This window comes from Phyllostomus discolor, chromosome 14 (genome assembly GCF_004126475.2).
Source record: "Phyllostomus discolor isolate MPI-MPIP mPhyDis1 chromosome 14, mPhyDis1.pri.v3, whole genome shotgun sequence".
Taxonomy (NCBI): domain Eukaryota; kingdom Metazoa; phylum Chordata; class Mammalia; order Chiroptera; family Phyllostomidae; genus Phyllostomus; species Phyllostomus discolor.
In genome coordinates, this window is record NC_040916.2 from 35,250,157 (window position 1) to 35,274,182 (window position 24,026).

Consider the following 24,026-nt stretch of genomic DNA (forward strand, 5'->3'; position numbering starts at 1 on the left):
AGTTCGCATGCTCACGGACAACAACTAGGATTTGTGAGGTGGTCACACCGTGAAGCAGGAAGATGCTGAACCCCTATACTGTGCACCTGAAACTGAAATACGATTGTATGCCCACTGCATTTAAATAAAATAACACATTTTAAAGTTAAAAAAGAAAGAGTCCTGTCTGAGCCCACACTTCCCGCCTCAGACGTCTGCGTGCCTACAAAACAGGAGGGAAGGAAAAGGGAAAAACGAAGCCAAGTGGGCACAGTGGGGGCGGCCAGGTGCCAGGACATGTCCCCGCCACACTGGCCAACGTGGCTCTCTGATGCAGGGCATGAGGTCGGAAGTCAGAAGCTAAACTGTCAATCCACTGAAGGGCTTACCTTTGGAGAATCAACTCTGCCTGCTGTTCAGAAATAGTTAGACCTAGTATCTTCAGAGACTGAACAATTTCGGAGGCCTCGATTTTTCCTGTGGGAAAAAAAAATGCAAAGAGCATAAACTCAGACTCAGAACTGTCAGGACCTAAGAAATCATGAATTTCAAATCCCTCATTTTTATCAGGGAACGCCTTGAACTGATTAAGGTAAAATTATAAATGCAGGGGAGTATTCGATTCGCTTGAGTATATACTGCAAATTTAACAAACACATTCAACAACTACACGCACATTATTTCACCCGGAAACAATAACAGCCTGGTAAGTAAATAATGACAGGCCATCTAAAGAAGAAGAGACTGAAGGCTTTGGTGGCCTTCCCAAGAAACAACATAAAGAAGCAGCAGAACTGAGATTCAAATCAGGATACTTGAACTTGGAGCCAGGTGGGTCCTGGAACTATCGGGGGGAGCCCTTCGTGAAGTGTGTGGTGGTCTGACCATTCAGGTGCCGTACACCAGAAACTAATACAAAATAATATTGGGGGGGAAAGATGCCTGGGCTTTGAGGTAATTTCAAATAAGCTAGGATTTATTCATTTTAATAGTATGCATTTCTACATTTTAATAAATGACTGGGCATTTATTGTGCATAACGATGTATTGCCACAGGTTAAAAGGAAGTAGAAAATGACTAAATGAAGCCAAAGAGAAATGTGGCAACAGAAATTAAAGAGAGCAGCGACAGGAGGACAACGACAGCTGGAAAAGAATTATTATTTTAAGAGAAATGAGAGCATGCTTGCACACAGAAGAAGAATCAGAAGAGAAAATGTGAGCGATATGAGTGATACTGCGTTTCCTTCGAGCCGCTCACAGCTGCATGGGGATCCTGAGATGCACAGGCAGGGGACAGGACAATACAAAACAGAGAGAGAGGATCTGATGCCAAACCCATGTTCATGGCAAAGTTCGCCAAGGAAAGAGGAAGACAAAGCTTAGTTAGCAGTGAAAGGAATGACTTGATTTAAGGAAAGGATGTTGAAACAATGACGGGATTCGCAGTGAATACTCCGGTGGAGAGCAAAGGGACAGCACGAGAGTCTGGACAATGTAAAGGCAGTTGGAGGCTGCCACGTCTCACCCGTGCAACTCCCTAGGTGACAGTCTGAACATCATACTCTTAAAGAGACACGCTTGAGCCCCACCGTTCACAGCAGTTACGTTCTACAAGGTCACTGCTAACCTGAATTAGCGGAAACTGACCCACTGTTCCTACAGGAAATAAGGGGGTAGGTTCCCATGAGCCTCTGGTCACATTTTCATCAGCCAATCAACACACACGCTTGTTTCACTTGTGTTTCTGTCTAAAGACACCTTACGTAATATACGTTATGGATTCACTGACATGGAACTCATGGTCAGCCGTCCTCTGACTGGTGCCTGGATGAAGCGTACCTAATACCTGTGCTTATTTCCCAGGGCGCATCCTGGCCTTCTTGCACTTGTCAATGCTAGACAGCATGACGCTTGGGGGGCATTTTAAATGGCAAAACCACCAACCAAAAGCACGAAAATGCATTAAACATGGCACTAAGTAGACTGAAGAAGGATGCCAAGAAGTAGTCTACTTGAAGGATGAAAGCTAGAACAAGAAAGCAGAGCATCTCCCTGTTCTGTCTTGGCTACAAATGAGCCACTAACCAACTGAGCCACTACCAGGGCAGATGGTGGCTCTTGCTTTTTGTTCCATACAAATAAGACTTAACTCCAAGCTGTTAATCTAAATTGAGAAACTATAATTCCAATCAGAAGATACATATTTAAATGTCTACCCACTATTTTTTTCTAATTTTCAGGATCAAAGGATATCTGCTCTAAAGTAAGTCTTTCAAAAAGACTACCAAATGCAAGATAATCTACAAGTTTTTAAAATTTAGATTATGTACTGTTTATGCCTAAATATGAAAGAAAACTACATCTCTTTTGTACAGAGAGCAAAGAAACATAATTCTTTTCAACTCACAGCTTTAAGTCAAATCAGCCTATTGTTCCATAGTTAACATTTTACAAACAGTCCAAACTCACAGTTTTTTAATTAATTAGACAAAAAATAAGTTTTCTTTACTAAAAACATAAATTCTATATAAAAATCACATTACTAAGAAAAACAAGTATTAACACTGGTGACAACTGTCATCTAAAAAAGGAAAAACTAAATACACATTGCTGTAAGCTCTTAGAAATAGAAGTGCTTTCTCACCATCTTTATTTTTGTCCAAACTATTAAATGCCAATTTCATTTTTTTCTCATGGTCTTTAAGGTACCTCAAAAATTCTTCAAAATCCAGCTTTCCATCTCTGTTGACATCACCAGTAGTAAAAATTTTCTACAAAAAAAAAAGAAAAAAACCAGAAGTATTTTAATATGGGTTAAAACATTAAGTTATTTGTTCATACACTTTGAGTAGAACCACTGTTTTTCCGGAAAGACAAGTATTCCACAAATCGCAAGACAGAAGATAAACACTTGGGATTTAAATATCTAAAACAGTATTTTTCCCTTGGATTTCCAAAATTAAATGATCTCTTCCTAAAGATGATGCTTATAAAAAGCTGTCCTATCAGACGATCTCTATTAGCAGAAATCACGGTTTCTGTGAAAGAAGTAAAAATTATGGTATTTGATTTTACATGTAAGCCCTCTTCCACTGTCCCCCAAAACACACACCTTCCGCCTCCAATCGCCCCCACAGAGCTTACAGATTCTGCTGGTTTCGTGTCGCGCTCTTCTGAGAACACAAACCCGCAGTATGGCCGGGTGGTACAGCGGTCAGACCTCCGAGCTCTGGACTCAGAGCGGAAAGGGTCTGAAACTCATGAGATGCGACCAAAGCTTAGAGGGAAATTTCTGGAAATGCATGAAGAATTAAGATAAAGAGCAAAAAAGTCATCATAAAGAAAACAAATATACCGTGGAGAGGACCGCCAATACCAAAAGGTGGCTCTTTATGGGGAAAAAAAATGGTAAAACTGGCATACCCCTGAATATTGGCGAGCAGCCAATGTTGGAACACAACAGTGAAAATCACGAGATAGACGTTAAAAATACTATGAACAACTTCATGTTGTAAAGTATGAAAATCAAGCTAAAGTAGACAAATTCCCACAAAAAGAGAATTTATCAAAAATCACTGGAAAATCTAAGTAGTCCTGTAAGTATTAAAGGAATTTAATCTGTAATTTTAAAACATTCCCACAAAAGAAAATTTTAAGCAAGGTCATTAGTGAGAAAGATGCAAAAAACCCTACAAAAGTTAGGAAATCAAACGAAATCTAACACTATGTAAAATGGATAACATTATATGTAAAATGTGTAATACCACATTTAATAATATGTGATATAACAATATACAGAATGGGATATATATATGTGATGAATGTATTCCATGAATGCCAAGTTATGTTATGAGTAACATTTAAAAAGAAAACAACTTGTAATTTACACATTAACAAAATAAAAATGTCATACGATCATCTTAATAAATGCAGAAAAACATTTGATGGATTCAACATCATTCATGAGTAAAAACTCCCAGCAATCCAGGCACAGAGCGGTGCTTCCGTATCGGATAAAGGGTATCTCCAAAGATTTCCGGCCTTTTTGTTAAATGGCCGTGAGCAGGAATCTCTTACCCCGCAACCAAAATAGCCCTGATTCAAATGCCATCAGTTGTCATTTACAGTTTGGAAAGCAAATACATTTGTCCTGTCACTGAAAAATAATCACCGCTGAAGCTAATTCTTCCAAAGTTGATAGAGGGTGGTTTCCATCTCGGAATTATTTCCTGACTACTCCACACATACAGAATATTTCCCAGTCCAGGAAGAACTGCATTCTGGGGCGTGCCAGTTACACACTGCAGCTTCATCTAAGAAATTTACATTTTGATCCACATGGATATTAGCGAACAACAATGATGTTGGAAATTACAAGTGGAAGGCCATCCCCAAAGTGGGGCAGAAGCATTTGCGGCCTGGGTGCCCACCTAGGCTACTAACAACAGGTGAGGACATTGGACAAGGTGACCCCAAAACAAGGCAGCAACCAACATGTTGAGAGCAATTTGAACTTGGAAGGTTTTTTTTTTTTTCACTGAAAAGATAACTGAAAAAAAATGTTTGAGAAAAGTGTTAGCTGTGCTGAATTATTCTTAACACAGTGCCATTGATCACCGATCGGAAGTCTGTCTCGGGGCAGGCCCAGGTGAAGCTCGGGCAGGTGTGACCCAGGCTGCACCCCGCTCCGCCCGAGACCTCTCCGGGACTCCCAGCCCCAACGTCTCTCTGACCTCAGCCCCAACGTCTCTCTGACCTCAGCCCCACCGAGGCTCACCTTCCCTTCGTCCTGCCGGGAAGCGACGCCCATAACGTCCAGGCCTTCCTCAAACTCAGTGGCGCCCAGGCTCCCGTCGTCATCGCGGTCCAGGAGCCAAAAGAGCTCTTCGTAGAGGGGGTCCATCAGGGGCGTCTGGCAGCTCGGGAGGTCCGCGCTGCGGCCCCGAGAGCCTCCCGCGGGTGGAAGCGACAGGAAGGAGGGGGCGTCTCTGCCCCCCACTCCCCACCCCCACGCGTATCCCGCCAGCAGGGACCTAAGATGGCAGCATCTTCCGAGGCCCCGAAGACACAGCAGGCCCACGAGGGAACAACGCCCAGGAAGGGCAGAGCGCTTCACAACGGCTCCAGGCGGAGGCGCGCGGTGCTCCCGGCCCAGAGCGGGTGGCCCTGCTGGTGTTCCAGCTGCGCTCCCGGGGGTGCAGGTCAGACGCCCTGGCGTCCACCCCACTGCAGGGGAGGCCTCGCTGGGGCCACTCGTGTCTGTTCCCCCAAGACTCCCGGCACGACCTTTGCACGGCGCTGTCTCTAAAGGCGGGGCTTCTTTTTAGAGAAAAGTGGGGAGAGGAGTGCTGGCACCCGGACTGTGGGCACCACGACTGGTGGCGAGGTCCCGGAGTTTTTTCAAAGTGGTCCGTCTCACCCTCCTGAGAAGTCTCTTCGGAGGTGGAGGCCCGTGAAAACGGTGCTACTGAAGACTGGGAATTGGGGAGCTAAGGAACATGCACCCACTTGGGCCTTTCCTTCTGTGATGTCCCCCATCCCATCACCTCCCCCAAACAACCCCAGGTCCTCGCGGTCACCCCCGGCAGCCCCCAACAGCACAGCAGGGGCCGGGCAAAGCCACTCTGATCACCCAGTCCCGGCTCCAGCCTCCCCGGTGCACGCCTGGGAGGAAAACCTCCAAGTAGGCAGAAGTCGAGTCAGCGAGGGTCCCAGAGGGAAGTCAGGAGATCCCCACAAACGATGCCCGAGGCGCTTCTTACACCCCTCTCTCCGGACCCACGGGGGGCCTGGCTTCCCTAAGCATCTACCTGTGGTCCTCATCTGCTCCATGGCAGATGCAGAAGAATCCACGTAGGAGGGTTTCACGACAGAAAACCCACTTTTATGTAATTTACTTTCCTAAATACGGAGTATTCTTTTTAAAAAGTTGAATATTAAAGTTCATGTACAGCAACAGGAACACGCAACCGTTGCTGGTGGGAATGCAAGATGGTGCAGCCAGTCTGGAAGACACTTTGCGGGGAAGAGAGAAAAAGGAAGCCATCTTGAGCAGGGGTGGGAAGAAAAAGAAGAAAACATGGAAGAAACTTAAATGCCTTTTACTGGGTGAAAGAAGCCAATCCGAAAGGCTGCACACTCCATGAACCCAGCTGTCTGACATTCTGGAAAGGCAAGACTCTGAAGGTGATGAAAAGGTCAGCAGTGGCCGGAGGTCAGGGCCCCGGGGAGGATGCACAGGCAGAGCCCCGAGGACTCCCAGGGCAGCGAAACGACCATGTGTGGTGCTGTGATGGTGGATACACCTCCTTGCCCATTTGTCGAAACCCTCGGGATGTGCAGCCCCGAGAGCGAAGCCGAAGGTGAGCTCTGGACTCCAGGTGGTGATGATATATCAAGGACGCTTCGTCCATTGTAACAAATGTGCAAGTTTGGTGCCAGATGTTGATAATCCGGGAACCTATTTACATGGATGGAGGAGCAGGAGGGACATGGGAAAATCTCTAGGTTTCCCTTTTATTTTTGCTGTGAACCTCAAGTTGCTCCCAAAAGTAAATTATTTTTTTAAGTTCATCAGGAAAATGCAATCCAGCCCTTATCTGTTAGTTCGTGCTCTGCTGACTCATCACGTCAAGCACTGACGACGTAAGGAAGAACATTGCATGTCCTGGAGGTGCCCTGGGGTTTGCGTCTAGGAGGAGGTTGCGCCACTGTTAGTCATCAGCCCTACTGTGGGCTTTGCAACTAACATGTCCCCCCGAGCCGCTGAGCTGGGGCGCGGGTCTGATGCTGTCTCAAGAGACGCGCCGTGGCCTGATCAAGGGGGAATTCTCCCCCAAGAGAGACGGGCACAGTCCCCGGGACGGTCCTTCCCTGTGCGCCGCGGAGAACGCAGGTAACCAGGGAGCCACAGGAGCCAGGCACCCGGCCAGGGCACGAGCGTGCACAGGACCAAGTGGAAAAGACAGAAGCCCCAGCCGGGGTGATAAGGGCTTCACAGCACCGAGAAGAGGAGGCAAGGCAGAGAGCTGACAGTCTCATCACCACACAGGAGACCCTTCGGGCGCTTTGAGCTACTTCCCTCCTTGCCCTTGGTACCCCTTGCCTGTGATGCCATGGCTCTCCTGCAAAAGTTCCAGCCAGAGCACGTGCCCATGAAAATATGGCAAACAGCTCAGTTTTAAAATTGCCTATACTTTATAGCCCTGGCTGGCATAGCTCAGTGGATTGAGCACAGGCTGCGAACCAAAGTGTCACAGGTTCGATTCCCAGCCAGGGTACATGCCTGGGTTGCAGGCCATGACCCTCAGCAACCGCACATTGATGTCTCTCTCTCTCTCTCTCTCTCTCTCCCTTCCCTCTCTAGAAATAAATAAATAAAATCTTTAAAAAAAATTGCCTATACTTTCCCGGGCTCGATTCTTAAATCAGCCATCCCCGAACTCGGGTACAGGAATACCCTTCACTCTCTCCAAAACCTGTCTCCCTTTCTGCTCCACATGTTCATACAAGACTTGCCACTAAAACGATGCCAAGATTTGAGAAGGAAGAAAAAATAGCTATGAAATTCTACTGGGCGACACTTGGCAGCTGGGTGCCACCCTCTGGGATTCACAGTAAATCAGAGGCCCCTGTCTGGCTCTGTGCCCTTGGGGGGAAGAAGAGACGAGCCCGGAACCGGGAAGGAGAAGCAAGGGTGGTCCCCTGCCCCTCTCTCCCCGAGACCCCCTGGGAAATGTTCTGCTTCCCGTTCCCACACCTGTGGGCTCTGCAGGGTTGGTCTGTGGGCCCCAAGCAGGATACACTCTCACCCGGGAGTCCAGCAGGGGACCACTGAACCACAACCTCCAGCGGCCACCGGGACACTCAGACCTCCCTGGGTCCGGGGACCAACAGGCAAGAGAAGGAGGCACCACCTTAGGAGGCCGGTGGACATTAACCCTGTAGGACAGGCGCTGGTGTTAACTCTGCCACAGAGAGGAGATGGAGGCTAGAGAGATGGTTTGCGGGGGAGTGGGGGGAGAGACTTTTTTAAATGGTCCAAAATTAGCCGGTAATTAGCAAAACTAAGATTTAAACCCAGGCAGTTGGGCTAGGTTGTCCGTATTTTCTCACAAGCTTATCTGTGCATGTAAATAGATGTTCATCTGGCAACACCATGGAGGCAAGAGGAAGCGCGGCAGTGGCAGAAGAAAAGGCAGGGCACAGGGGGTGGTTAGGGCAGTGACAATGCTCTGTATGATGCTCCACCATGGCGGGGACAGGTCATTATCCCCTTGTTCAAACCCGTAGAATGTATGGCACCGAGAGTGAACCTTAGGGTAAACTACGGACTTCAGGTGACTATGACGTATAAATGAAGGTTCGCCCTTGGTTATAAAGAAAAAGAAAAAGTACCACTCTGGTGAGTGACGCTGACAACGGGGGAGGCAGTGCATGCTGGGGGGGGAGGGGAGTGTACGGGTGCCTCTCCGTGCCTTCCTCTCAGTTTTACTGTAAACCTGAAACTTCCATGAAAAAGCCTTGTTTAATTTAAAAAAGATATTTACCTTACTTTGTTGTAGGGAACCACTTCACGAGACGTGGAAATGTAGCCCAGCACCCACATGGAAAGCCAGTGGGGAGTGAGTCGGCACGCAGGACCACGCCCGTGAAGAAGTTCTCCCGTGGGAAACCGGGCCTGCATTGTACCCAGGCTGCTTTGTGACTTGCTCTTGCTAAAACTCCCTCACCCCGAGTCCAGGCAGCAAATGCTTACTGCATATCTTTAAAGTAACTTCCTGAAGTCTGTGCTCATTCTCCCAGGGACTGAAGTGTAACCAGACCTGTTACTCATCGTTCCCTTGCATTTGCAACATTTTTTCCGGGTTAATCTGTAGGAAGTAATCAGTAACATCCTTTCCTTTATTATCTGTAAAAAGTAATCACCTAAAGCAAACCCGAGCATAATGAATGAGAACCTTCTTTGACATATGCTATTAGACAGCCAACAAAAGCCTGTCCAGGCAAGGGTCAGCACACTCTGCCCTTGAGAGAGTAGCTGGGCCGTCCCTTTTCCTCCATAGGACTCGGTCATCCGTGTGAATTTGTCTTATCTCATCCATAACGCCTAGGACACTGCAGGCCAGTGTGTCCGCATCATTTTATCCAGCATTTCTAGGTACCTTTCAACAGGTGAATTTTGGTTATCTTTTCCTACATATGCTAGAAATAAAAGCATATTTTATGTATACATGTAAAAATATATATTATAGTGATAAACATATGCCATCATGTTCTATGTGTTTGCATACAAACAGTTTTATACAACTTATTTTGTATTTGTTCTTATGTAAATTTTGAAAACTACAGGTGGTTTTTATTCTCTCTTTCTCAATCAAGCTACACAGAGGTTTGTCTATTTTACTTATGCTTTTAAAGAAGTAACCCCCACCCCAAAAAAGCACATGTTTAAATAATTCATGGGTCAAAGGTGAAATCCCATTAGAAAAACTAGAAAATACTAGCAACTACCTAACAACAAAAGCACAAACTTGGACGGCGCTGCTCAAGAAGCAATCAAAGGGGTATTGTAGCTTAAAATTAATGAATCAAGTGTTTAACTCAAGAAACTAGAAAACGAGCAGAGGAGCAACCCAAAGCAGAAGGAAATAAACAGAGATTAAGGGAAGAACATAAAAACAAGGAAGCAAAAGGAACCAGGAATGGAATAGGGAATGTAACCACAAATACGGTCAGAACTTTTTAAACATCGTAAGTGAGGTTTAAGGACCTCAGACAAAATAAACGGACCGTTTCCTAAGAACTGTAACTTACTAACTCGGACTCAGGAAGAAACCGGTAACCTGAACAGTCCAGTCTCTACCACAGACATTGAATGAGCAGCTTAAAATACAGAACAGCACAACAGTTGGCTCTTGCGGCCGAACCCCTCTCCCTCCCAGGTTTCAGCGACACTGGAGAGGTTCCAAATACCTCCTCCCTGCTGAGGGGGCTGAACTTCGGGGACACAATTAAAAATGACTCAGAGACCTTGAAATGGCCGAGACCCGCCAACCCTCCCGGGTCAATTTCTGGACTTAGAGCGTGAAGGAGGTGAGTCCCTGGAATGCCGCCTCTCCTCCTCAAGAGGAAGTTGGGAAAGGGTAAGGCTGGATCTCAAACAGATCTGAAACAGGAGGCAGGCGAAACCAGCTGGTGCAACGGAGCAGCTTTGAAGGGAGAACTTCGTGCGAGTTTTTTACAGCATTTGGGGCCCACTGAAACCTGACAGCCCAAAAGTGCAAGTTTGGTTAAATGTGTTTAAATGTTTGTGAAGGTTCAGAGCTAAAAAAAAAAAAATACACTTTCTAAATGTTTGCAAATGTTTGCAAAGGCTCAGAGCTAAAAACAAACAACACCTTGATCGAAAGTTTGCAAAGGCGCACAAAGGCAGGTAAAGGCCCCGGGGTGCGTTCAGACCAGAGGCACCGCGGTCCAGTGGGCGAGTGTTCGCCGCGCTGATTTTATCTGGAAAAACACACAGGGCCTTTGAGAACGCGCCGCGCCTCTGTTGGCCGGGACACCCGGCCGCGAGCCCCGATCTCGGGCATCGGAACCCGTTCGCCGCTGGATGCCCCGGCCCCTCCTCCTTCCTGGCCGAGCGCGGGCCGCCGCCCTCCAAACTGGCAGCGCCCTAGTGCCCGCAGCCCTCCCCGGTGTTGGGGCCGCGCCCAGCTGCCACCCACCTCCTCGGCGTCCTGGCCCAGGGGGATGCCCAGGTTCCGGAGCCCCTCCTGCAGTTCGCCAATGTCCACCACGCCGTCCCCGTTGCGGTCCAGCTGCTGGAACAGGGTCTGGTAGCGCATCGGCGGCTCCGCGTCCTGGCAGGCCGCCGCGGGCAGCACGAAGCCCCGCAGCCAGCGCAGCATGGTCCCGGAGGCAAGGGGCGGCACGGCCTAGGGAAGTCACCGGGGGAGCCCGTGCAACGGCCGTAGGCCTGGCTGCCAGGACGCAGCGTGTGGTGGACGCAGCAGCGGGGACCCCACCCAAGCCGGGCGGGGCGCGCAGGGAGGAGCCGCTGATGCAGGCGGAGCTCGCCCGGCGCCCGCCTCCAGCCTCCACTCGGGGCGCGGAGGGCCGAGCCAGGCAGGAAGGGGCAGGGCCGCGGGTGGGCCTCGGAGAGACTGTGGGACCTGGAGAGGCGGTGCCGCTCCGGTGCCAGCTGTCGGGGCCGCGGGTATGAGGGTCAGGGCCCCAGAAGTCGCGGGCCTCAGCCTAGGCTCCTTAAGGGGGGCAGTGGGGGCAGCCTGCGGCTCAGGCTCCTTCAAGCCTGGTTCCCTCCCGGCTGGCAGCCCTGGCGCGCTGCCCGAGGTGGCTTCCTCTGCTGGAAACTGGGCCAGCCCGTCTCTATCTTGCACAGACTCTGACTTTTTCCTACCACTCCGCACACACCTCATATCTCGGGGCCTGCTTCCCATTCACAAAAATGCGCACCTGACCTGGGATTTCTGCCCTAAGAAACAGGAATTGAATCTGAAAGCATTTTTTTTTTTCAAAGTAATAACAGTGTTATATCGATTTATCTCAATAAAACTGGGGAGAGCGGGGGTGGGGGAAAGCAGAAAGCCAAAATGGAAAAACTCAGGGGTCTTTGGCAGAAAACAGCCACCTCCATCCAGGTGGGGGGTTCATAAAAAGAAGGTCCGCTTTGTTCTACAGCTCAGTGCGCAGGACCTGCCCCTGACGAACCCTAAGTAGCTTCTGCCAACAGCACGTGTCAGAAAACCTCAGGCCCAGTCTCTTAAGATGGGTGCAGACACAAGACATGGGGTTCACTGCCCAGGGAAGACAGAAATGGGGTAAGGGAGGGAACTCTGGATTCAGAAAATGCCAGCGTCCTGGTCCCTCGGCCGTGCGAACCGGGGGGGCGGACACCCTCTGAGCATCCTCTCAGCGGTGTAGCGAGCATCTCGCAACAACAAGGTTCTCTGTTGTGCGTGAACGCGCCCATCAAACGAGACAGCGCGAGTTGTGGTCATCCTGTGCTCACCCACGGCTGCTTCATAGAGACGATCGTATTTCTATCACCTGCAGGAGGCACAACTATGTACCTGTAAGAACTTCAACTCCCCCACATTGTCTGCATCACTCGACAAAGACCAGCTGTTCAAACTAAATCCAGGGACCCAGGCTCTGAATTTTCCTCCCCCCACCCCCATACCATTTTATATGTTTAAGACATATGTGAATCTGGAGTTTGTAAACTGACTGCTCTCTGGTGAGTGGAAGCATCTTGAAACCAATTTATTTGCTTACGTTACCTCCAATGTCCAGTCCTGCTCAGAATGACCCTCTTCCTTCAGAAAGGCCTTCACAGCATCAAATTTTCTGTCCGTCCTTAAAAACTCCCTCTGCCCCTACTGTGGATATTCTGTACTTGAGGAGAGGCTGCTTGAAATAGCCGTCCCAGACTTAAATATTTTCATTTTCCTTTATTTTTGTAATAACTAGAGGAATAATTGCCTGCCAAAATGTCGACTGAGAAAGCTTTTCACACAAAAACTTGTACAGGAATGCTTATAGCCATTTCATTCATAATTGCCAGAAACAAGAAAAATGTTTTTTTAAAGATTGTATTTGTTTATTTTTAGAGAGAGGGGAAGGGAGGGAGAAAGAGAGGGAAACATCAATGTGTAGTTGCCTCTCAATCGCCCCCTACTGGAGACCTGGCCCACAATCCAGGTATGTGCCCTGACTGGGAATCGAACCAGCAACCCTTTGTTTCATAGGCCGACACTCAATCCACTGAGCCACACCAACCAGGGAAAGTGTTCTTAAATGGGTGAATGGAAGAGCGACTTGTGCTGCGTTCATACGATGGAACACCGGGCAGCAATGAAAGGAGTGAGCTGATATACCCAGCAGTGCACTATAGGACAACCTGGAAACGGCGAAACTATAGGGACTGCAGTTGCCTGGGGTGGGAGGTTGGGGTACTGGGGCAGAAGGGAGTTCTTAGGGGTGAGGGGCCGGTTCTGTGTTTTGATTATGGTGGTTGTTACACAGCTGTATGCATTTGTTAGAAGGCATGATACTGTACTCAAAGTTTTATTTTACTCTGGAAATTATACCTCAATACCTCTGCCTTTAATTACTATCTGACTTCAACATGAGCAAAATGGAATAAGAATTCTTAGCTCAAGTGATCACTGTGAAAATCAAGAGAGTCTATGAAGGTCATAAGCTTGGACTTGTTACACAGGAGTGTGGTTGCAAAGCAGCAGTGTCAGTATCACTTGGGAGCTCGTGAGGCCTGCAGATTCTCGGGCCCACCCCAGCCCCTCCGAATAAGACAAGTCACACTGACACACAAGCCCCAATGACCCTTTCACACACTAGTGTAAAGCAGCACCACTCCAAGTGTGGTCTGCACACCAGCACCAGACTGCAAGCAGGTACCTGTTCGCAGCAAGGTAGGTCAGAGATTAAGAGGAAGCCTTTAGAGAATGCATAGCAATGTGACAGAGTTATTTTATGTTTACTGAATCTAATAAAAATTCAAGGCGTGTCTTTATTTCAATGTTCTCACAATTCAACTTGACTGTATTTTACAGAAGTGTCTGTCCTCAATGGATTGAGAAAATACTGTTGTTACCATACAGAAGAAAGCTGTAATTCACAATGCAACTTCCTGCAGGAGAGAAGAGTGTTACACAGACATTTCAACATCTGTGTGGCGGGCACCACTGCCTGCTTCTGTGTCAGTAACCCCCCCGAGACCGGTGCTTCCTGCAGACACCCAGAGTGGGGACCCTGGACCCACACCTCCGCAACCCACTCTCTTCCTGTGGGCAGCACAGAAGTCTAAGGCTCAGACCAACGCTTCGATTTTTCCCAGTTACTAGCCTCCACGCGAACTACCGGCTTCCGTTGGAACAACCCCCAAACTTTATCCATTTCATCTGTTTTGATGTCCAAAGACCTCTTTCAGCACCTACTTTGAGTATCTTGTAGTTAGGAGGAACCGGCTTGAATAATCATTGCAGATTTTCAGTTTGTCTGCTACACAAGGCTCCCCCTTGTACCTACTGGACCACCTGGTTATTATGTGGTGCCAGTAAGACAGGAGCCACAAGGATCCAGTCCTACCTTGCGATCCTGGTCCTCGCTGTCTCAAATGTCAGAGGTCACGAAGAGGGCTACGTAGGAGAATCTGACTCACCCAGGTTCGGGCCACCACCACCAGAAGAAAGACAGTTTTATCACACAATGAATTCTGAATTTCAATATCCTAGTCGTCTTTAGGGAGACAATAGTCATTTTAAGTTTGACTCATTTATCATGTTAAGTGGCTGTTCTGCCCATATTTTCCAAGTCATTTAGGAGACAGAATTCCAGATAAGAAGGTAAATTCTGTCTCTTAGCCTATCCACTACCTGCACCCCCATCCCAAAATATGAAGGCAATTTTCCTCAGATAAGTTTGGCACTTAATCACCACCATTTCTAAATCATGTAAATACTTCAGATTTCAAAACAGTTGTGTCAAATTCAAATGGACTTCAAATGCCACATGATCTCACCTTTACCTGGAACCTAATCAACAAAAGAAAAAAGCAAACAAAATATAACCAGAGACATTGAAATTAAGAACAGTCTAACAATAGGCAGAGGGGAGGGGGGAGGAGACAGTGGGGAGAAGGGTGTTCAGGAGCTACTATAAAGGACTCATGGACAAAACCAAGGGGGAGGGTGGAAGCAAGGGAGGGAGGTGGGTTTGGCTGGGGTGGGGGGAATGGAGGGGAGAAAAATGCAGACAACTGTAACTGAACAACAAGTCATTTTTTATTTTAATTGTTGTTCAAGTACAGTTTTCTGTCTTTTGCTCCCATCCCAGCCCATCCCCCCACAATAAAGTAATTTTTTTAAAACCCACATACAGCATCGCTTTGAACATAATCATGTATAAGACTGTGTTAAAACCATCTTCAGTTTTGAAATCTTATGTAAATTCTGTTCTGAAGACTGATGGATTTAACATAAAAAAAGTACACACCCATTGAAGAATCAATAATCGGGAGAATTGGGTCCACATTCTGTACTGTACCTTTGCTGTGAAACATCCCCTCCCTCCGTCCCGCCCTTCCTCCCTGAAGCAGCCAGCAGGCCAGCGGGGGGAGAGGTGCCCAGGGAGCACCAAACCCCGGAGAAAGAAGGCGGCCCGGCAGGGCAGCAGCCGGAAGGGCTGGGAGACCGGCTGCAGGTAAGGGGACGGAGAAAATAAACACATACGTTGAGGATGACGAGACCGAGGCTACTTGCTGTGGAGAAATGACTTGTAGTAAGCAGAGGGGAAAGCTGGCGTGAACCCTGGAGGGCCGATTTGAATGAGTGGATACAGGAATACAAAGGGGTCTCTGTCCTCATAAAGCACACAGTTTAGTCAGGGGAGACAGAAAATAACTCAGTCACACCCCAGGGCTCTGTAGCTAGAGAACAAATTTGGGTCGAATGAATAAGCATAAAACTAAGAATCTACAAAACAATAAAAATGGCTTCTCAAACATTCATTTTAAAGTTACACTGTGCAGAGAGGAACTTCAAATGCACAGTTCTCATTTTAAAGTGCTCATCACTCATTTTTGAAAATGGAAATTTTTGCCATCTTTCAATTTTTTCATGCCTTTTTGCTACAATGGACTCAAAAACTGGATCTTTGACATTAAAGTTTGTTCGCTTTATCTTTGTAATGTCTTCAAACTCATGACCATTTGTTTCTTTATATTAATGTGACTGGACTAGCCTCTGTGTAATACATTTCAAAGAGTTTGAGAGCGATTCAACTTGCAACAAGTTCATTTCTTTAGCACATTTTCAAAGTGTTTTCCTTCTGAAGCAAAAGCAGCCACTTGGGGGAAATGGCCACAGTGTAATGCTGCTAACAAGTCAGTAGAGGGTGCTGCAGCTGAAGATAAAGAACGGTTTGGGGATGAGTGAGAGGGGGCGTGCAGGCAGGAGGGGATCCAAGGAAAGAAGGAAGAGAAGCGGGTGTTTCCAGTCATCCCCACAGTTATGGGTCCCTAAACTACACTGACAAGAAATACGGAACTAAAGTATTATTTAACAACTGGATGTAACACGTTTTTTCTGTTTTAAAGAATTAGTCCCTGTCCATATTCTTTCACTGTCCATTACAATAAAACCAAAGTAAATCAACAGGAGAGATGTCATATATTTATCTTTAAAATTTATCTTATATAGCCCTGCCTGGCACACCTCAGTGGATTGAGCGCGGGCTGTGAACCAAATCATCGCAGGTTCGCTTCCCAGTCAGGGCACATGCCTGGGTTGCAGGCCACAGCCCCCAGCAACCTCACACTGATGTTTCTCTCTCTCTCTTTCTCCCTCCCTTCCCTCTCTAAAAATAAATAAAATCTAAAAAACAAAAATAAAAATTATCTTATATATTGCAAAAGCAATGTATCAGGACAGCATCCTTCCGTCAACAACTACGCAACGCTTCCTCTGGCGTCAGGAACCTGCCTGTCCTGTGAGTGATTTCTTTCTCAGCGATGCGGGTACCCAGGTGAGTCCGGAAGCACATGATGTAGCTCTGCGCCGAGAAAAGGCAGGGAGCGGGGACGTGGGATGGTCCAAGTTCATGTTATAACTCTTGAAGCCTTCTTCTGTCAAAATGTACCACTTTTTAAAGTTGTTATAGTATTTCTTCTTTGTTATCGTTGCTGATTTTAATCAACCCTCCCTTTTAATGTCTATACAACTTCGTGTGTCTTCCCGATGTGGACCCTGTGTAAGGCATTACGTGTGTCTAAGGTAAATTTATAGTCCTATTAAATACTATTTTTTACACTTTCTATTTTCAAAAAAAAAACCTTCAAGAAACCAAGGAGGCTATAAAGAGATGGTGTTTGGGGAGTCCAGCTGCCAGAAATGCAATCTGAGCTCTAGCTCATGCCAAGGGGCAAAACAAGACCGGAAGCGGGCTCCCAGCTGCGACAGCCCCGCTTCACGTCTTCCCACCTGGCGGGGGCGCCAGAGAGCGCCTTTCTTGACGCTCTTCCTGCTGCGGCATTCCCCAAATCCTCGTCAGGGGCTCCCTGACTCAGGTAAGGTGCTCGCCGATGGAAAAATTAACGGTGTGCTTGGGCCCAAAGCACTGCGTTCCTGGTGAATGAGTCCAAGCTCAACAAAGGAGGGGAAAGGCACTTTTCTGGAAGACGATGTAGAGGCACAGACAGATTTTCCTTATTAAATGTAACTGAGTTGACTTTCAGTGTATCAGATTATATGTAATTTGTCAAATGTTCAAAAGTCAGCTCCACTTAAAAACGAATCAGAAAAAAAACAGCAAAAAATACATACATACTCATTCCTTCCTCCTGAGCCTTCCCCTCTCTGATCACAGATCAACTACCTTTGTTAAGAAAAAGACTCTACGGAAGCTGGCACCACCGCCTACTCTAACAATACGGCACCACTTCCCTTCCAGCCCAGCTTGCACACACAGCTGTGCTCACGGCTCACAGGCAAATCATGCCAACGCCAGTTTTCTCTGCCTTCCCGACAAGAGGTTTGAGCATGCCCTCCCCGTGCAATGACTCTAAGCCATGCCAAGTTAGCAAGAATCCCAACTTTCTCCCCACTGCCCTCTCAAGTTTATCATTACTATTACTATCATCAATATTATTTAATTCATGCTGTCATTAATTATTACCTTTATGAACTGGGCAGCAAAACAAATTCTCTAGTGGAAATATTTTTCACAAACCCCATGGCCAATGAAACAATGCCCTTAGCTACTCCTTAAAAAAAAAAAAAAAAAGTATGCATTCCACCATGCCTTCGATTTCTCTCCGTGAGCTGGGGAGGCAAGGCACCGGGGCTTCCGGCACAGGACCAGCTCCATGAGAGGAGTACCACCTCCTGGAGAGCAACTCGGAAATAATCATGGTGGGGGGCATTTTTGTAAATATTTTTACATTAAAATTTAACTTTGCAACAGTTTTAAATTTATAGGAAAACTGTGATGACAATACAGAGAATTCCCAGGTACCCATGCCCACTCCCCCATTATTACTAATATCTTAAATTAGTACAATGCATTAGTCACAATTAAAGAGCCAATATCGGTATTACTCTTAACCAAAGTCCATGCTTTATTCGGTTTCCCTTAATGTTTGACCGACTCCCCTTTTCCTTTGCCAGGATCCCACCCAAGACACCACATTACATTTAGTCACCATGTCTCCTAAATCTCCTCTTGGCTTGGCTGTGATGGCTTCTGACTTCCCTTTTTTTTTTTTTTTTTTGATGACCTTGACCATTTTGAGGGGGACCGACCAAGTATTTTGTAAACTGTCTCGCGATTGGGATTCCGTTGGTGTTTTTTCAGGATTCTGGGGCTTGGGGTTTCGGAAGTAAGACACAGAGGTCAAGTGCCCTTGCCATCACAGGGCATCAAGGGTCCGTACGCAACCGGGACAACTTAGCTGACGTCGACTTTGCCTGCCTGCGGAGGCCGGGCTGTCACCTCTGTCCAGCAGAGTCATTCTTTTTCCCCGTTTCCGCCCTTGTCCTCTTTGGGAACCTCCGCCCAGAGCCCTCACTTCATGTGCGTGGGGTTGAGGGACATCGATTAATTTGAAATTTTTCCACACAGATTTGTCTATTCTTTCCCACTTATTGATTCAATCATTGATTTACCTCGGGATGACTCCTGGCTATTCATCTCACGTGTGGGGTTATGATGCAATGCCACTTCATTGCTTCTGTTGCTCCAATTCTTTCAGCTTTGGTGATTGGAAGCTCTTCCAGTTGGCACCTGTGCCCCTCAGCTGTGCCACCATCCTTGTGTGCATGTGTGCGTGCATGTGCGTGCATGTGTGTGCACGTGTGTGCTTGGGCTCCTCGTTTGTGTTTACCTGCCTGGTCCTAGAACTGGTCATTTCCCCAAGGAGCCCTGGGGCCTCTGCCAGAGAACGACATCAGAAACTCAGGCTAAGAGTCGAGAGGCTGTGCCCAAAGGAAAACTGGGATGAACTGTCAGTTTAAGAGACTTTACAAACTCTGCAGGCCATGGCCAAGGGTGTGGCGGACAGCAGGGCCTTCGTGTGTCTCAGAGGCCGAGAGTGAGGGCTGGGCACGATCCCTGGCGAGGGAGGAAGTGCTCAAGCTCTGTTCACAGCCCTGACCTCTCTAAACTGAGTTCCCCAACTGCAAACTGGGACACTAATCCCACCTTCCAGGGCGGCTGTTAGAATTAAGCAGGAGAGCCTTTTAAAGTGTTTAGAAATAGGACCTGGTACAGAACAGGCACTTAATGAATTTTAATTTTTTAATTTAAAAAAAGACAGCATTGGACGTTGACCTCTGACACAGTAACTGGGCCCACCCACTCTACAGGGAAGCCCTTTTGGGAGTCATCACTTTGTAACTCGGGCAAAGGTCGTGGTGCCCTAACAGGTCTCTACCGTGTCCTCTTTCGGTGGCTCTGTTCTGTTGTCTCAGCCATCTTCTCTCACCAGAGCACGCGGCTGTCACCTATGCCTCAAAGCTCTCCGAGACCTGCCACCAACCCACAGCAGCGGCTGCACGTGTCACTCCATCTCCCCAGGCAGCCCGTGTTCGAAAGTGACCGGGCCACTTGCAATCTCCCTAATGCCCACGGACCTCCCCACTTCCCCGTCGCAGCGTAACACCTTCCATCCATCCGGAGCGCTTTTAAAAAGTCTGTCTGCACAACTGTCACCGTTACTCAGGTGGCTTACACGCCCACTCCGGGACTTCACGGGAGATCTGCCTTCCTCCCTGGGAGGCTGAGGCTCAGTGTAGCTCAAGTTCCACAATTCTCTCCTCCAACTCCAGGGCTCCGGTCCTCTCCCTTGGGGACAAGGTCCCCAACTCCTCCCATGGTAACGGCGATGGGTCCAAGTAAAACACTTCTCAAAAATGCCTTCTTCCGCGGGCTAATTCCGGACCGGACGTCTCGGTGCTCACTTGGTTCCCCAGGCACTGGGAGGCCAGGGACGCTGTGCCCTGGAGAGGGGCTGAAGTCTGGCTCATGGAAGTAGGAAGCTCCACTCTGATTCAACAACTTTGTGCTGCGGTATGTGCCTTAACCTTGTAATTTCTAATTCATCCATCACCAGGAAACCGATCCTCTTGAGGAAATTAGTAAGGGCAAATCTGGGGATCAGCAAGGCTTAGGCTCAAAGCCCGGCATTAGTCGGACCAGCCAGGCAGGTCTTCGCTGGAGGCGTCTGGGGCCAAGCAGCCTGTTCCCACCACGTCCACACTCTCGACACGTTAATAATTAAATAGTAATTAACTGGTTCCAGCAGGGACTAGGGTTCATTTTTTTTTTTTCATAAAAGTGAAAAGAGACATTTAAGATTTCAAAGGGTTGACTCAATCAACTCCTAAGTTGAGTAAGAACTGCTTCAACAAGTATCAAATAATGGATTTAATTTTTAAATTCTTCCTCTCGAATGTTTCTCTGTTAGAAAATAAAAGAAAATTTGTTCAATGCTAATTTGTCCTCAATGCTGACTCCCTTATAACAGCTGAAAATATCAAGAATAAAAATGAACCAGCACTGTTTATACTTACAAAGAAATGTACCCAAAGAAGCAAAGAATATTTTATCATTTTTTTCATCATTCTACCCACAATCTGATAAAAGGAATTATTAAATCAACTTTCCATTTTGCTTAAAGACAAATAGACCCCGATCATTTGCTATAACATCAATTTTAAGTGCACTGATTTTTCTCTTTGTGTATAAAACATGTTCAAGCTCAGCTTTCTTTTTTAAAAAAAATTGTTTAAATACAGAAAGATTAACACAAACTGCTACCACTGACCAAATGCCCTGTAATGTTACCACAGCACATTTACACCCGATAAGAAGTTGTTTTAAGTCCGGGTTCAAGGGAGAGGAGTGGGAAATGTAAAGAGAATTCAGTGGGTATTAAGGACTTCAAATTACTAAGGAACTTTACCAAAATGGTTATTTTATAGATTTTATAATAGATAAAATAAAGAGAGTGTTTCAACAATCATTTGATACTTTTTCCTTTTAGGAAGAGATCGGTTTCTCTTTACAACCCAGGTGTTACCTTACAATTCAGGGATCACAGTGATGACAACAATTTCACATTTCACCTCTCATTTAGTCCAACATATCCTTTCACTTTTTCGTAAGCCACGCAGGCGATGATGACTGCGGGAAGCACTTTTATGAAGTTTGGGGTGAAACCCCTGAAAAATCCAGTTTTTCCTTCTTTGTTATATATATCTTGAATGAGGTGAATCATAGAAGTTGTTCCTTTACCCTCCAGTGCTGTAAATTTAAAAAACCATCATAATTCAATATTTTATCTTTTTTTAAAGATTTTGTTTATTTATTTTTAGAGAAAGGGAGGAAGGGAGAAAGAGAGGGAGAGAAACTTCAATGTGTAGTTGTCTCTCAAATGCCCCCTACTGGGGACCTGGCCCACAACCCAGGCATGTACCCTGAATGGGAATCAAACCAGCGACCCGCTGGTTCACAGGCCGACATTCAATCCGCTGAGCTACACCAGCCAAGCCAATGGTCTACCTTTACATATTAAGACAGTCCAGTGACTACTGGGAATTTGCAGGGCTGAAATTTCTTCACAGCACTCCTCTCCCTGCCTGCAGAACTGTCCTGTGTGGGCCAGGACCCCAGTCACTGGACACGTGTGACTATTTAAATCCAAATTAATTAAAATCAAGTAAAACTAAAAGCCCAGTTCCTGAGTGGCACGGGCAACACTTCAGGTGCCCGACAGCCACGTGGGCCCTGTGGCTGCCGCACTGAACAGCACAGAGAGAAAAATCTCCCCATCGCTGCAGAGAGTCCGATTGAACAGCACCTGAAACTCTTTAATAAGGGCCTCCGAGGAGCACTGGGAACTGGGTGTGACGTTTATTTTGAAAGGGGGATGGATAAGGGATGGGGTGAACAGAGAGACTGCCCACCTGGACTGCAATATAAATTAAACCCGAAAATCTTCCCAAAAAGAAGGGGGAAGAGGATGTAAATGAGTGTGGGTTACGACAGGACCCCTTGCAGAGTTACCCAGGAGGATAATCACAGGATTCTGTGAGGGGTGCTGCTTCTTCTTGAAAAGTAAAAAGGGTATTTTCTTAAAATCTAAACTCCTGGCGTTTCACTTGCGAGGAAGGGAGCAGACGCCCTCCCTCCCGTTCCTCATCTCCCTGCCCAGAGGACAGGAAAATGAGACAACGACATCCGAGGCCACCATGTCCGAGTCCCCGGGGCAGAATGCAACCAGGAAACCGCCTGTTCCTTCTGAGTCGCTGCGGAATCGGTCCGAGGAAGGCAGGCCCTCTCCATCGCTCCGCCTGACCGCAAGCTCAGGGAAAGGACCACCAGTACCAGGAGGAGGAGGGCAGGGAGTTCCAAACAGAACCCTGAAGAACTCCTCCAAAGGCTCTCCAGCAAAACAATACACTCAAGACCGTGCTTCAAAAATCAGAAAGTCAGCTTTTAATTTAGCAATTCTACAGTTCTTCTCATTTTGAAATCATTTAATCTCTACTTTAACTTTTAACTTAGCTCTTATTGAGCCATTAAATTAATAATGATTTTATTACTTATTAACTTTTGACACTTCGTGCTCCATTTAAAAACAACGCTCACCTTGAGCCTGCATGCGCGTCCTCACGAGGTTCAGGGGGAAGCTGGCTATCTGGCCGCTGGTGTGGGACAGTGTGCTGCACCCCATCAAAATCATGAGCCCGGGGTCTACCGAGTTGGCTGCGTAGTGTTCCAGCCAGTAATTTTTCAAAAGCTGGAAGAGAAGAAAGCAGAAAACATCCTTTAACTACGACCCAAGTGTGGGTAGAAAGAATTCATCGCTCACACAACCTCAGTGAACATTACTGAGTAGCTTCTTCGTTCAAGAATTGTATTGTTTTCCCTGATGTGACCGCGTGTCGTCCCCCAGACACCTGACCAGCCAATAGTGTTGTCTCCACCGCACGACTGTTATAGGTGAGGAAACGTGTTCAGAGAGACCAAGTTATCAGGCCGCAGAGCTGATGAGTGGGAGTCAGGCTTGGCTGCTTGACTTCAGTAACTGTCCTTTCCAAAGTCATTACAAACGATCCTTCCTACCTCTTGTACGGAGAAGTCTGTCCCTGCTGCACCGTCAGGAACAGTGTGTGCGGATGTTTTCATATAAACATCTGTGTGGGCTCTGTTCATTTGGGGTCTTGTTTTGTTTTGCTTGGTGGCTTGGTTTGTAATGATATTCCAAGACCCAGGCAAAATCCTGGACAGCCTCAGAGGGATGGGGAGAACATTGCAGAGGAGACTGCTAATCTCCTCTAGGTTAACAAAACCGTATTGTCTCAGCTTTTAAGAAAGATTTACCTTTCCAAATTTGCTTTTCCTTGAATGAAAGTAGCTACAAGTAATTTTCACAATAGTAGGTTTAAAATATCACCAATTGCTTTTAGAACTGTTCACTTATTAAATTACACACTGGGCCAATTTACTACAAAATGTATACTTTGATGCTTTTGAAAAATTAAATTTCAAGCATGTCTTTGCTCAGTGTACATTTAGTGCAGCCATGCAACATGAAGAGAGAAATGTGCGATCTCACTCTGGCGTGAAAGCGAAAGACACTGAAGTGTAGAAATAAAAGAACGAAGGAAGGCCAACATTAAACAGGAGCAATGAAATTATTTTAATAAGGTCACAGACACAAGAAAACATAAAGGAAAAGAAATACATTATAATATTCGATACTTCAAACTTCTACCAAAAAAAGCAAGCATATCTCTCAAGCGCTACATGAAATTGGCCATCTGTCCTCACGCTGGCACCATTGGCCAAAAATGCCCCTGAGCCTCTGCCCGGAGAGCCGCCCCTCCCGTGCGGAGAACAAGTGGAAGCTGTGCTGGCACGCCACGCACCGTCGCCAGGTCCTGACGACCGAACAGTGTGTTAGGGTGGCCCACCTGGAAGGGGTGTGTCATCGTAAAAAC

General features: G+C 47.0%; 1 protein-coding gene across 1 annotated transcript; it reads right to left on the reverse strand.

Moving 5' to 3' along the window:
• Positions 1-310: 310 nt before the first annotated feature.
• LOC118498137 (calcium-binding mitochondrial carrier protein SCaMC-1-like) lies at positions 311-11,057 on the reverse strand. Its single transcript, XM_036015307.1, has 3 exons — positions 10,710-11,057; positions 2,627-2,753; positions 311-456 (listed from the first exon to the last, which is right to left on the reverse strand). Exons 1-3 carry the CDS (start codon positions 10,890-10,892, stop codon positions 365-367), a joined length of 402 nt encoding a protein of 133 aa, XP_035871200.1. The 5' UTR covers positions 10,893-11,057; the 3' UTR covers positions 311-364.
• Positions 11,058-24,026: the final 12,969 nt, after the last annotated feature.

Excerpts from the sequence above, each read along its gene's own strand:
- LOC118498137 (XM_036015307.1), bottom strand. The coding sequence starts at position 10,892 with ATGCTGCGCTGGCTGCGGGGCTTCGTGCTGCCCGCGGCGGCCTGCCAG. Across the intron at positions 2,754-10,709 it reads TGGGCCAGGACGCCGAGGAG|AAAATTTTTACTACTGGTGA; the intron begins GTGGGTGGCAGC and ends TTTTTTTTGTAG. Across the intron at positions 457-2,626 it reads TTTGGACAAAAATAAAGATG|GAAAAATCGAGGCCTCCGAA; the intron begins GTGAGAAAGCAC and ends TTTTTCCCACAG.